General features: G+C 28.6%; 3 protein-coding genes across 4 annotated transcripts; 1 reads left to right on the top strand and 2 right to left on the bottom strand.

Annotated features, from left to right (window-relative positions):
- The first annotated feature begins 162 nt into the window (after positions 1-162).
- Positions 163-4,489, top strand: LOC106784964 (inositol polyphosphate 5-phosphatase K-like). 2 transcript variants are annotated; one of them, XM_014745033.1, is made up of 9 exons: positions 163-489; positions 673-786; positions 874-954; positions 1,058-1,205; positions 1,275-1,450; positions 1,555-1,782; positions 1,862-2,015; positions 2,105-2,294; positions 2,378-4,489. In XM_014745033.1, exons 1-9 carry the CDS (start codon positions 464-466, stop codon positions 2,557-2,559), a joined length of 1,299 nt encoding a protein of 432 aa, XP_014600519.1. In that variant the 5' UTR covers positions 163-463; the 3' UTR covers positions 2,560-4,489. The 2 variants fall into 2 exon arrangements, with proteins under 2 accessions (XP_014600519.1, XP_014600520.1); XM_014745034.1 differs by lacking the exon at positions 163-489 and having other exon boundaries at positions 696-786; positions 881-954.
- A 98-nt stretch (positions 4,490-4,587) lies between these two features.
- LOC106784971 (G-protein coupled receptor Mth2-like) lies at positions 4,588-9,569 on the bottom strand. The gene is made up of 6 exons (XM_014745044.1): positions 8,058-9,569; positions 7,332-7,576; positions 6,200-6,366; positions 5,852-6,085; positions 5,327-5,596; positions 4,588-5,241 (listed from the first exon to the last, which is right to left on the bottom strand). Exons 1-6 carry the CDS (start codon positions 8,205-8,207, stop codon positions 4,787-4,789), a joined length of 1,521 nt encoding a protein of 506 aa, XP_014600530.1. The 5' UTR covers positions 8,208-9,569; the 3' UTR covers positions 4,588-4,786.
- A 1,120-nt stretch (positions 9,570-10,689) lies between these two features.
- LOC106784892 (probable G-protein coupled receptor Mth-like 10) lies at positions 10,690-15,510 on the bottom strand. Its single transcript, XM_014744863.1, has 7 exons — positions 15,491-15,510; positions 14,409-14,547; positions 13,884-14,125; positions 13,030-13,187; positions 12,699-12,932; positions 12,254-12,499; positions 10,690-11,731 (listed from the first exon to the last, which is right to left on the bottom strand). The coding sequence occupies exons 2-7, from the start codon at positions 14,526-14,528 to the stop codon at positions 11,265-11,267; spliced, it is 1,467 nt and encodes a 488-aa protein (XP_014600349.1). The 5' UTR covers positions 14,529-14,547; positions 15,491-15,510; the 3' UTR covers positions 10,690-11,264.

The raw sequence follows: 15,510 nt of genomic DNA, 5'->3' as shown, positions 1-15,510 counted from the left end.
AACTGTACAAATATACATGTAGATATAATAATTGTGATATAAGAATATGATAAGAAAAATAATCGATAAAGTTAATACCGCGAATAAATAATGAAATAAAAAGAAAGCAAGAGTATAGATCGTAGTTGAATAATTCAAAATTGGGTCATGCAAAGGCATCACCAACGACAGGTTGCTGTCACGTCACGTGGTTAGAGTTAGGCGGGGAAAGGTTTCTCCAGACTTCTTCTTTAGAAATGTCAACAATCGTGAAGGATATGGTCTTGTAAAATAACCACTCCTCTGCATATTGCAATATTTCCACGTTTTTTTGCAAATTATGTATATCTTGATTGCCTTTAATTAATGCACGCTCGTAATAATAACTTTTTTACGACATGCATCATTCTAACCTTACATTTAAAACTCGGTATCAGCGTTACTGAGATACTTGGAATTTAAACTTCATATAACTGTAAACGAAATGGCAGCACAATTAGAACGTTTAAGGTAAGTTTGTTTTTGTAATTAATTACTTTTATGCATTTATAAACATATACACATATATTTAGAATAACAATTGGGTTGCAATTATTGATAATATTAATATGTCGTAGTTAAATTAAATGATTGTTATAATGAGATTATCTTATCTAATTCTTATGCGTTGATTTATTTTATTTTCTCGTTAAGGATTTACTTTGTTACGTGGAATGTTGCTACAAGGTACCCAGAGCAAGCTCTCCATCAACTTTTAAATATTAAGCATGGAGTATTAAATCCCTTACCGGATATATTTTTTATTGGGTATGTTTAAGTATTTTAACCCATAGAGAAATTTGTATAGAAAAAAACTGAAGTATATCAATAAGAATTGATTATATTTTATGGTAGACTACAGGAGGTAAAGGCGCAACCACAGAATATGATATTAGATACTTTGTTTCAAGAGGATCCATGGACCAAATCGTTTAGGCAAGTTTACGCAGCAAATATTTTAATCATTTGTCCTCAATATTGTGACAATTAAATATATTAAAGCGATACAAATTCTACATGTTAACGCTAATAATTACAGAGAAGTATTAAAAGATCACGATTATGTGAAAATCCGTTCTCAACGGTTACAGGGTCTTGTTCTAAATTTTTTCTGTTTAAGAAAACATATAACCCATTTAAGAATGGTCGAAGCGCAATATACAAGAACAGGATTTGGTGGAATGTGGGTAAGAAATTGATATTCAAAATTCTATATATATACAAATATTTTTTATACATACAAATATATTTTTTAGGGTAATAAGGGTGCCGTAAGCATAAGATTTAATCTGTACGGTGTTAGCATTTGTGTTGTAAACACACATCTTACACCCCATGATCATCTATTAGCAGATAGAATAGCGGATTACAATACTATTCTTAGAGAACATTCTTTTACTGCGCCTGACACACCAAATATTTTATTTCATGAGTTTGTATATATATATACATATATATATTTATAACATAGATATATACGTATACTGATTTTGATACGGATCAAGTTTATGGACAATTGCTTTAATTCTTTTTCAGCTACGTATTTTGGATTGGAGACTTAAATTTTAGACTTCATGGAGAAGATTTAACTGCAACTGATATTGATTTGTTAGTTAAAAAAAATCAATTGAATTTACTTTTAGAAAGGGACCAATTAAAGATGGTGATGAGAAATGGTGATGCATTTGCTGAACTCCATGAAAACGATATAGAATTTCCTCCTACATATAAATTTGAATTTGCTTCGCAAGATTTTGATCTCAAGTATACGATGATTAAAATATTATTCACACATTGATTATGTGAATTGTCTACAATGTTTATTAAAAATTTTTTCTTACAGGCGTAGACCATCTTGGACGGATAGAATTTTGTACAAAGTTAATGCAAATGTATACGATGATGTTACATTAAGTGCATTACAACTTAATTACAAGAGTCACCCTAATTTCATTCAATCCGATCACAAGCCTGTAACCGGTGAATTTAATATCACGGTAGTGAAATTGTTCTTTGTTTTTTTTTAATTTTTTTTCTACATATATTTCTTGTTTTCTATATGTAAATTTGAATGTATTTTATTTAGATCAGGCCACATGTGGAAGATAACGGCGTTGAATTCCAGCCAGTTACTGCTTGGTTCATAGATGAAGAAAATTCAGTATCATATAGATTGATCGGTGATGTAAGACCGGTCAGTGGAGATTGGGTGGGTCTTTTTCATAATCAGTTTTCTAGCTTAGACGAATACATCGTCTATGAATACGTTGGACGAGGTAAGAAGAAACACAATTTATTTTATTAATTTTATTGAAATTTTTTGTCTCTGTTGTCTAATAAATATTATAATTATCATTAGGTAGAATAGGAGAAACTTCAGAAATGGGACCTTCTGAACCGATAACGGAAAGAATATTTTTTAACGAGACGGCCCTTAGAATTCCTGGAATGTACCGTTTAATTTACGTTGCGCAACGTGGTGATTTGAAAGGAATTCTTGGTATGAGCCCACCATTTCCAGGTCATCGTAGACCACTTTGATCGAATCTGTCAAAGTCCAGACAAATTAGTTAAATTATTTTTATAACATAGTAAATAATCTCGGAATATCAACGAAAATGGGTTTTTTATCGGTGTATATGACGGTATGATCGGTAAGATAGTTTGGTTTGGGTCATTAATTGTAACAGGTAGGCCTAAGAAGAATAATTGACCAAAAAGAATTACATATGTTTTCTTCTTTTTTTAATACAATGACAATTATATTAGAAGTCTTGCCATGGCAAATGATTTATAAACATTGGTTTATAAAATGTAAATTTACTGGTGTTTAATTATATACACACATACACATACACATATATATATATATATATATATATATATATATATATACCGCGGGAACCTATAGCACAGGTTAAATAGTTTCTAAATGACAAAAAAATTGATCTGATCTCATTTGAAATCTAATTACAAAAAGAATTATTATTTTCTATTAGAGAATGATACACGCAAAATAGAGATAATATATGCTATTTTATTTAAATGTCGCTTTTCAAAGCCTTCAATCATAAAGGATCGATTAAATACTTATTTCCTATTATTGTGATAATTCCATCGAACAAAGAAACATAACGTGTATAGCATTCGTATTGAGGTTTAATGGGAAAACTTAATATAAAATTATATAGCTATAGTATGGAGATCAGGAGTTGAATTCTCGGAGAACATTTTTTACGTATTGTATTAATGGATGTGAATTTTCTCATCAGCAAAATAAATATTCTATCAAATTACTTCAATTAAAATTAGGGCACCGTTTCAGCCAATTACCTATCTTTTTGTCAGAACTCAACACCTGATCTCCGAAAAGTATATAAATATATATACATTTTATTAATATACGTAGAGAATTTAGTTAAAAATATTTAAATGTTATTTTCGGTACCTGGTTAATGCTTCTGAGTTTATTGCTCGGATGCACTCGCGCTTAATTATCTTATGTGTATCTCGGAAAGCTTATTAGAGTGCACTAAAGCATTTTATCTAAATATAAGACATTTTTTTAATTAATACATGTACGCGTGCACTCTTCTGAGAACAAATTTTTTAAATTATTCGTTATTAAATAACGAAGCTTGTTGACTGGATATGTAAGTCAATATATAATGACTTACTATTTTAAAATTTATATACGAGTTTGGGTATACATACAAGACAATGAATCGTGTATATGAATACGAAATAATAAATATATATTATGATATATGTATATATATACATATATGATGATGAAAATAAAATGTAATAGTATTTTTTATCATTGCATTTCATTGTTAAACTAAACCTTAGTCATTATGTACAAATATTAAATACTCCTAATTCGTATAAATATTTTTATTCCAATGGTATCGATTATATTTATCGTTGCATGGTATACGACCCTTATATGGGTCGGTCAGTAGGTCATACAGGGATTTTGCATGGATGACCCCCATATATGGGTCAATAGTAGTTAAATAAAGGGTTAAATAAAGTTATACAATATAAATAAATAATAATAATAACAATAGAGACCGAACAATTTTTTAATATATAATATATTTTAATGAAATAATGGTAGTAATAATAGGACGATGAAATTTACATGATTTCTTCAAGGTTTGTTTATAATTTGATCATTTAAAAGATCATTTTATGATGAAAATAGATATATTTTAATGATGAATTAAATAAAGTTAGAATTAATGACATACAACTTCTAATGGTTAGATAACTGATGTAGACACGCATACTTAAAACTCATTGTCAGTTATACACAAATATAACTGATAATCTAATGGCGAGAAAACATCTTATTATAAGGTTGTTGCATAATTTCTTTAACATTTGCTTTAATGCTTTTTTATGCAACCTAATAATTATTATATAATTTTAGCACAGATAAAAAAAATATACATTAACATTTAAGTTAAAAACATTCCTATCTCTTTTTAAATATATATATATATATATATAATAATATATAATCAATTAAAAATTCATTAAATAATTCTATTAATTCTAATCTTTGTTCTATCAGTTCGTTGTCGAATTGAATTTGACGTCAATAAAATATTATGTCTAATTGTTTTAATATAAAACTTGCCCAATATATACACATTCACATACACACACACAGACACACGAGACACAAATCTACAGTTGTCAATTACGTCATACCAAATAATCTCTCATAAATTAATTATTAACTAATTTTTTTCTAATTTTAATTGATAACAGTAAGAAGACTAAAAGCAGCGGTGTCAGTTTGCGGTTCGACCGTATCGATACCACGTAGTGTTTGTATTCTGTACCAGATAAAATCTCGAGCTGGTCTACGTAATACAAAAAGACCAAATATAAGAAGACCTTGCAGAGCATTAACCAAATCATAAACCGACCAATCGAAGGGATTACCACCGGTCCACCAGGATATCAATTCCATAGTCAAAGTTAAACTCATCAAAGAAAATAATACTAAGCAGACTATAAATGTTCTTTTCAAACTACGAAACATTCTTTGATCTTGCCGATCGGATTCTTGATTTCTTGCTAATCGTCTAATCGCGAGATCCTTTTGGTATTTTCTTATCGTTATTCCAGTTAGAATAAAAATTATTAAATTGACTAGTAAAAGCAACACCATTGGCACGTAAAAGTATGGCATCGATTGGGTATCCGCTAAAATAATAGAAAATATTTTTTAAACATCGTGTATATGAATGATCGTAAAAGTATTTCAAAAAATAATTTGATAGGAACTTACATTTAAACCAACAGCTTTCATTATCGCTATTGAAGTTAGGTTTTACGTATATCATAGGTATCGTTGGGTTGAGATCCAATACTATAGATAAAAGAATAAGAATACCAGCGGAACCCCAAGCCCATATCGAGTAATAAAAGAAAAGTACATTGGGTTTGATTTTTTTATATGCTGCATGATGAACGTGATTTCGTATCAGTAACCATGTCTCAATGCACATCACGTTCAACCAGAAATAAGAGGCCATGAACGAGAATTGGATAACGAAGGCTGTAAAAAAAAAATCAAACATCGATCATTTCATCATATTAATTATAAATAAGATAGTATAAGGTAATAACGCATTAATCTTAAATGAAAGTATTTAATTTTAAACGTTCAACTGTAAAGGAGATCGATTCATTTATAATGAATTCAATTAATAGAACCGAAGTCTAGTCGAATGAATTATCGTAATGAATTCTCGTGAATTATTGATAGAATTGTAATTAGATCATTTTTTCTTTTCTTTGTTTTAAAACTCACCTATGCCTATACATGTATGACCTTCCCAATGTACGCCACCAAGTTGCGTAATTGCTAAACCGGTAAAAGCTAACGCCAAACATCCGCAATAATGACAAAGTATTTTTCCATAAACGTCTCTTAACTTAGGCGTTATTGAAAAAGCTATTATGGTGAGTATTAAAAATGGTACAGATATTAAAAGTCCACAGGCATAAAAAATGATTCGAGTGTCCGCCATCAATATTTTATCTTCTAAAAATAACAATAATAAAATCTTTATGTTGGTTTTCTGTTTCGATTATTTTTACAATGCAATATATTTTTTTTCTTTCTTTTTTTAGTTTAATACTTGTACGTTATATTTACCGTTCCGAGAACAGACCACCGTTATCAGACCCAACGTTGGTGTTACTTCCATGCAATAATCGACTCCAGGCATGAGCATTCGAGGAAAAGAGTCCGGTAAAAAAATCGTACCATTGAGTAAAAGGTAATGTTTATCTTCCACATTGATTTCTGGCGATAATAAATATCTGCAAAAGAAAAAAAGAAATTCAATAATTTTGTATTTTAAAAATAAGTTAAAATCATTTAAAACGTGTACGATATCTCGTTAAAATTAACAACCAATACGAATGATTTCCCCGTTCGTATCTGCGATACAATGTTAAATATATTTAACCGAAGATTCTTTTATCGATCGAGTAAAGATGATCTTGGCACATTCCACCTAGTCGTTGAAAAAAGACAAAAATAGGGCCTACGTATATAAATTTTACGTAAGAAATACAATGATAAAGTCTTATTGTTAGCTTTGAAATTGATTACGATGATGATAGATACTCAATGCGATCGAGTTATGATAAGTCCAGGAAATAATAACTTTTTTCCATTATTTTCTTTTTTCATTACGTTAGGTAAATAATATTCATTGTGGAAAAATGTATGCGTCGTACAATGTCGCGTTCACGATCGAGGATATATTTCCCGTTATCTGTCTATTTCTATTTCTTTCTTTTTCTTTATTTTCACGCTTCTATCAAGAAAATAAAATGAGATAAACACGAACGTCAGGTTTATCGAAAACAGTCATCTTGCGTTTCAATTTGAACGCTTATCAAATGATTCGTCGTTGGTCATTGATACGAGTCCGATACGCGTACCAAACCGAATGATTATGCGAATTTATTTACTATACAAGAAATCTATTATAGAAATTAATAAAAATTAATAGAAATTAATTCGGTGCCTTGATATTAAATTCATTTCATCAAAATCGGTATCTTTTTTTTTATCAACGAATTCGACAATTGCCTAAAAAAGATGGACCAAAGTTATTGAAAATAATGAAGACTATTTTCGAAGATTAACAGATGTATGATCATCTTATTAAATAAATATTAAATTTGTTTTAAAAAGTCACCGGGGAATAATTACTATACTTCATTTTTCATTCTTATCATAAAGAAAAAGAAGAATACACAAAAGTATAAATTACCTGTTATATTGACAAGGTTCGCCAACGATTGCAACGAAATGGTCATGTTTGTCCCCCGGTATTAATATACCGGATGAGTTGAAATCGCAAAAGAATGGCGAGAATATAGACTCGGACGAATAGTTCAACGATGAAATGCATTTTGAACTCTGTCCTTTGTCTCGAATTAATATTTCATTAATCGGACAACACTTTGCTACCAATGGCAAAGTTTTGTATTCTTCCGAAATGGACGTGATGTTTTCCTGCGAATGAAAGAAGGAAAGAAAAACATATTAAATGAGAATTATTATTTAAAATTACATTTTATTCGAGGGGTTTTTTTTTCAACGAAGTTACTTCGCCGAAGATTGATTAAAAATAAATGCTTTAAATGTTTCTACGAGAAAATAAATGTAAATCGATAACGCTCCCGTTATAAATATTTCATTCTGTATTGTGCCGCGTTTAAGTACTCATACATACGTGAGAACCGTATTGTATGAAAACAATAAAAAATCGAACTCGATAAAATTCCATGCAAAACTGACCTTTATAACAAACATAATACGTTATAGCATTGAATTAAGATTTTTTATTTTTTTTTTATTTTGTCTTTACAATTTTTCGTTTTCTGTTCTCTATCCTCTAATACTATTTATCCAACTTATGTATGTGTCAAAGGGTGCCACTTCTGTTAATAAATAAATAAATAAATAAATAAATAAATAAATAAAATGAACATACCAGTGGAATAGAATAAATGACAGGCATTGAACCCTCGACGATAATCAGTCTTGAGATTAGAAGAAGTTTTAAGACGAGAGGTACTAACGAACACGAGTTATCCATGATTCTGCATACATTTCTTTTCACCAAACAATTACTTCGATACATTTTGATTTTTAATTTGATTTTCTTCCGATTAAATAAACAGTAACATCCAAATTTTCTGTCACTTGTTACGAGGAATATTTAAAGAAATTATACAAGTTTCGTGCTTGGTACGTCGAAAAACCAAAACCATTTGTCGTTTGCGAACGATTGGCATATTGCTTCTTCGTCGAAGAATATTTATTGCTTTTTTCCTATTTTTCTTTTTCTTTTTTTTTTTCAATCAACGTACGCAGTTACACCTTTTGTTTGTTCTCCAAGTTATTTCACTTATTTTTAGTATCTTTGTCAAGGCTTAAATATTCTTTCTAAACGTGATTAGAAATATGTGTTTGCTTTTAAAACGATTTACTGGATATTTGAATGAACGTGCACAAATTTTTCCATTAAATTTTATACTTGACTAGTAATTATGAACACTTCAGCTGACAAGTTACTTGTCCGTCAAGTATCCTCCTTCATTTTTTTATATACACGTTTCGTTAAATAATAATAATAATAATAATTTGACACACCCACGCCCACACCCGAATACACACACACACTCTTGTTCACAAGTCTTCTTGGATATTCACGAATAGATTCAAACACATTCGAACGCGACTATTCGTTTCATTCAGATGATGATTGGAAAGTACGTTCATAAACTACAAATTAATGACTTCATCTTTCTTCAGATTTGGCGTGGGTAATCTCTTCCAAGAATGTTCGAACAATTCCGGGAATTTGATTTCGTGAGAAATGAAAGGAACGAATAATTATAGTTCGCTAACCCAGAAATCTGACCAATACTTTTATCCGTTCGTTTAAGAAATCAAAAATACAAACTGAAGTCCAATTTAGAGAATAATTTAATTTATGGGAAAACACGTGGGTTTTTTCTTTCTTCTTTTTTTTCTTTTTTTTTTCTTTTTTTTTCAATCGACTCGACTTTCTCTGTTATTTTAAGAAAAATTATTTACTTTCATAAGTCTACTAAGATCAAAAGAGATCGGAGTAGGAAGATCGAAGGAGGAATAGTTCTATTGATCGAAGACAAGAAAATAAAAACTTTGAATTAAACGCACGTGCTGCTCTAGTAAATTCATGAGTCATTTTCAAACGATTTTTGGAATGTTTCTGATAAACTTAAACAATCGTTGAAAAAGTTAAAGAACGGCATGCATTTTTTTTATAGGATTTAAATAAGTACTCTTATTTTTTCTTTCCGCGATTCGAATTTTTTTCATACGCGCAATACGCAAATAACTTATTGTGTTAGATATGGAGTAATTTTAAATACGTATTGTTCTATATTGAAATTGAATTGACGATGACGCACTGAAACACGTCAAAGACTTTGATTTCACGTAGTTTACAGATCCACGTCTGGGAAGGCACTGGCCAGACTCCTCAAGACTCTCAAGGTTTTATCGATTGGTGCCTGAGATCGTTCCTACGTATACTTAAAGAAACCTACTCAACATATACACACACACTCATAGAGATTCATATACTTAAGATGATACAATACTATCTAGTTAGTCGTCGTAGTTTCAAATTTACGGATCTTCTATTATTTTTTCTACCTTTTTGATCGTTATCACCGTTTATTTTTCATTTGAAGATTTATGCAATTATGCAAATTATATTGCAATGAATAAAAAGAAATAAGTATGAATCGCGTATTACTCGATAATAATTCTGTTTAGTCTATTTTTTACACTCGTATATTTTTCATTCATTAAAATTCGATTATATTTTATTTTTGTTAACGTTGTTGCGTTGAATTTTTCTTCAGAAATAAATTTAACACCTTCGGTATAATCTTACCCATAAGAAGATAATTATAGATATCATTTTATTAAAAATAGAATAAAATTACACGTTTGATATTTCGGATCCCTCTTGATGGGAAATCCCAAAGCCATTGACTTTTACCCATACATAAAAGATAATTAATAATAATAATAATAATAATAATAATAATAATAATAATAATAATAATAATAATAATTGTAGACATCATTTGATTAAAAATAAAATAAAATTACACGTTTGATATTTCGGCTCTCTGTTGGTGAGTACGAAAATGACGAACGCAAAAGAAACCGTGAGCTGTATGGGAATTCCCAAACCATTTACTTTTACCCATACATAAAAGATAAATAATAGTAGTAATAATAATCATAATCATAATAATTGTAGATATCATTTTACTAAAAATAAAACTAAATAACATTATTTAACATTTGGGCCCATCTGTTGATGAGGGTCTCAAAATAATCGTCCTTTTTGCCCATGGCAAACGCGCCGATATTTCGAGGGTCTTATAATTTATATTAAGTTATAACTGTTCCTTATAAAATACATTCTATACAAAATAAATACATCTTAATCATCATAAAAATGTATCATTACAGATTTAATTGTGTAATATTTGTTTTTAGAGAGCAGATAAAGTAAAATCGTATAAATTTTCAAAAAATGTAAATTAGAAAATGCCTACAACAACATTTTCTTTCTATCAATGAAATACAAATAAATAAAAGAAGTATAATTTCGATAACAGCCAATCAAATACCTTGATCACAAATTTGAGATCTTTCGTTGAGAATCTAATCTTTGTTCCATTAGTTCGTTATCGAATTTAAGTGAAAATCATGTACGTGTATAGTAACTAGTTATATAATATCAAATAATCTTCATACAATTCGTATCATTTATACTACTAGTCGAAAATGTTGGATACATACATATGTACAAGCTGAAAGTTTTAATTTTGTTAACATATTATTATTCTAATACGTATTTTTGATATGACTCCATTTTATATTACGATCCCATATGGGGTCGCGTAATTAAAAAATTCCTGGTATACACAATGGCCGAAAATGAATTCAAAACCTGTTTGGCAACGTTACATGTATAGTACGTTCGTGAGTTTATGATAGTAAACAGAAGATATTACAGAGTCTATATTTAAGATCGCAAAAATATTGGTTGGTATAAAAGGGTTAATAAAAATTGGAAAGGTTTTAGATGCCCTGGTGTAAATCATTCGATCAGGTAACGTGAATCTTAGTTTCCAATTTTTAAAGGGTGTAGAATAAAATGATTATAAATGCTTGTCTGTCTAGGTGTTTGTCTTTGACTATTATGAAGATTTTGTATCCTATCCCAAATCAAACCTCGTATTGGCCTACGAAGTACGAAAATGACGAACGCAAAGAAACCATGGACTGCATTAACTAAATTCAAAGGGTACCAATTGAATGAATTAATGTTATTACTCCAAGTGATAAATTGCAAAGCCCAAGTAAATGCCATAAAGAAAAATAATACTACGGGTGCCATTAGGCTTATATTGAGAATACAAAGCATCCTTTGATCCTGTCGATCGCATATTTGATTTCTGGTCAACAGTCGGATTTTGAGATCATTTTTGAATCGTCTTATCGTTATCCCAGTGAAGATAAAAACTATTAAATTGTTTATTAAGAATATTAACACTGGGAAGAAGTAGAACGTCGTCGACTTGATGTCCGCTGAAATTTTATTACAATTAAACATACAAATTATTTATTTATCGCGTATTAATACGTTAATAATCTCTTCAGGATTAAAAATTTCTATTGTTAGAAAATATTAAAATGGTAAATAAAAATAAATAAAATATAAGAAAATAATATTGACGTTTGAAAATCCCCCTCCCCCCTCCAAAAAAAATAGTTTTAAATATAATATTTACGAAAAATGTTATAGCAAATGAATTAATAATAAAATATAATCAAATATTTGCACGTATAGTTAAAGTCCTGAAGATAATAACACATTAATATAAATTATATTAGGATTATCGAAAAGTTTGTTCGTTTTAATTATAAAAATTACATTTTTTCATGTCTGAAATGTGAAAAAATTGTCCAGTAGACCTAATATTTAATACTATTTTTATTACATGTTTTGGTACGACTCGAATATGGATCGATAGTTGATGCCTTTGCATAGACGATCCGTATATGAGTCCGTTAGTAACTAAAGATTTAATAATATGTCTGTCAACTTACAATCAATCCAACAGCTTTCACTTTCTGTACTAAATTTCATCGGGTTGAGATTAAGACATATGTCTGCAATGACAAGGATACTTGAAGAGCCCCATGCACACAAGGAATAATAAAAGAAGAATGCTTTGTTTGTTTTTGGGAGAATCAATGCATGATTAACATAATTTCGTATGAAATTGTTTGTAACGATGCATAACACGTTCAACCAATTATACGTGGCAAGGAAAAAGAATTGGATGACGTAGCCTGTAAAAATCAATGATTTACAATCAATAAATTATTAATTAATTATTAATAAGGTGGTATTTCTACGTAATAGGAAATGACGTTACTCCAGAATAGGAAAAAGAGATCAATGAGTTTCGTATTTAATTAATTATTGCTTCGAACGTTGTTAAAAATGAAACTTGGTCTAATTTGAAATTGATTATATTTTTAAACTCACTTATAATCATACACGTGTAACGATTCCAACGTGCACCATCAAGTTGCAGTATCGTTAGAATAATAAACGCCATTGCAAGACATCCACAATAATGACAAATTACACGTCCATAGATGTCTCTCAATTTTGGTATTATTAAATAAATTAGTATGGTGAGGATTAGAAGTATTATGGATGTTAAAAGTCCGATAATGCTAAACAAATTTTCTGGCTTGGCTTTCATTACTTTAACATCTGAAATTATAAAGCAAAAGGTAGTGTGTATTTGAGTATTTTGAAGGTAAAGTTAATTCTTAATTGTTTAGAAATGATTTAATGTATAATATTATACCTTCTGAAAAGCATACTCTAATTAGCAATCCTAATTCAGGAACGTATTCCATGCAATAATCTTTACCAGGCATGAGCATTGAAGGTTTATACGAAGGATAATATATCGAGCCATTAAATAAAAGATAATAGGTTTTGTTTCTCTCATTTAAATTAAAACTGTAACAAGAATTATATAAATAAACGAATAAACGTAATTCATAATCGGTTAAAAGTGAGATTTAAAAAATCAGAAAGAAAAACGTCTGGTCTATCATAAATTATGATAACAATTGTGAATATATATATATATATTTTTGATATAAAAACTTGTTTTTAATAGATGGTAGATTATTTAGATACATATTGATACATCGATAGGATTTCATACATCAATTGAACGTGTAAGTACACATCGATAAGGTTTTGCTAAAGGTTAAAATCAATTTTGATGATATTCTGTGATAATTTGTTCTACCAATTATCGATAAGCTGTTAAATAAATTCTCTCTTTTTCATACAAATGATTTTAAAAATAATATTCTATTAGAAATAGCAAAGAAAGAAAGGAAGAAAGATACACGAAAGATGACGTTTAGGATGAATATTTGTCTTCTAATAAATTTCATTTATTTTTTATTCACATATTTTTTTTAATCCATGAATAAGATGACAATTAAGATAAACGAGTACATTTATTACGCTTATCGTAAATATTCATTTTTTATTTTATAACCAACACTTATCGGATTATTTGTTGATTATTGATATTATCGTACAAACCGAAGGAAATGATCGTGCAAATTTGTCAAAGTTATTTATTGTATAAAAAAAATATATTATTATTATCTTACTTATTGTAAATTCAAAAATTACCTGCCATAATGACAAGGATAACCAACGAGTGCAACAAAACTATCTTGTTTTTCCCCTGAACTCCATATACCAGATGAATTAGATTTATGAAAATATGGGGAGAATGGTTGCTCGAATGAGTTCAAAGAAACGCATATCTCCATACCCTTATTTTCATCTCGAAATAGAATTTGATTCACCAGACAACATTGTGCTACTATTGGTAGATCCTTGTATTCTTCTGGTATATTCGTATCATTTTTCTGTTAAAGAAAGAAATAACAACACAATTAAAATGTATTAATGTATTTATTTACTTATTGAAATGTCTCAGAAAGAAAAAATTACTTTGCAAAATAAATTTAAATTTCATAAGGAAATGTAATGTCGTTCTATCAATATAAATGTAAATCGATAGCAATTTCGTAATAAAAATCTCATTCAATGATCTACAAACTCGAATACTGCGTACTTATTTTTTTTATATATTCCGTGTATTATATTTATTATTGAATTTCAATTTTGTAATAATTTAAATTAACATACCAATGGAATGGAATGAATGAGTGGCACTGTACTCTCGACAATAATCACTCTCGATATTAAAACGAGACTTAGGATAAAAAAGGGCAGCAATGAAGATACGTTACGCATAATGCTGCACATGTTTTTTGTCAAGTTGATACTTCGATAATGGTAGAAAAAAAATTTTAAGATATTTTACTTTTTAAAGCTATTATTTATTCGATTAATATTTGTCAATATTTTTGATCAGTATTGTAAATAAATTATCGATATTAATTATAATATATTATGATCCAATATAAATGATAATTACACTGAATTAATATCAATAATTGTGAATATTTTGTACAAATGATTAGTATTTATTTATTATACCCCGAATAATATTACCGAAACATATTAACATTTACCGACAATTTATCGAACAAAATATTATTTAAAAATGTTGAAAAAATATTGACCAAATAAATGATGTTTTATCTTGTCTTTGCTTTTCGTTTTATTTCTCGATATCGTTCGTATATGTTTCTGAATGTCACTGATATGTCTCTAGGATTATCAGCATTTGCGGTTTCCGGACGAGCACAATATATATATTTTTCCTTAAGAATAATTCTCATCAAACAGTCCTCTATGTAATAATAATAATAATTGTAAAATAATTAAAATAATCGCTAGTTATTTGCAAAACAAATCAGGTATGCGTCAATAATATTTTCTATAAGATAAAAATAAAACACAGATATATTATCTAAATGTACATACATATATTCGAATTTCGCAAATAAATTATTTCGTTTGTGTTAACATTGAATTTTTAAAAATAAATTATCAAAAAAAAGAATAAACAAAATAAAATAAATCATCAATTATCAAAAACATTCTAACATTAAGAAAAAAAAAAAAAGATTTGTTAATGTTTGCGAAGATGCGTTCACATACAAATTTGTTTATGCAACACCAGAAAGATCAATGAAACCATGTAATCTATAGATCCAATATGTCGTTTGAAAACACGGATGTAACACGTATGTGCAAAGATTTATTGTTAGTTCTCTAATGATTTACGAATGGTTTTTGTGAAATAATTGAAAAGTAGATACTTTTTGTATGATCATTTAAG

Source organism: Polistes canadensis, unplaced genomic scaffold (genome assembly GCF_001313835.1).
Source record: "Polistes canadensis isolate GaletaPanama2010 unplaced genomic scaffold, ASM131383v1 scaffold_42, whole genome shotgun sequence".
Classification (NCBI taxonomy): Eukaryota; Metazoa; Arthropoda; class Insecta; order Hymenoptera; family Vespidae; genus Polistes; species Polistes canadensis.
The sequence above is the reverse complement of the archived record's forward strand: the minus strand, read 5'-3'. Positions and strand labels throughout refer to the sequence as shown.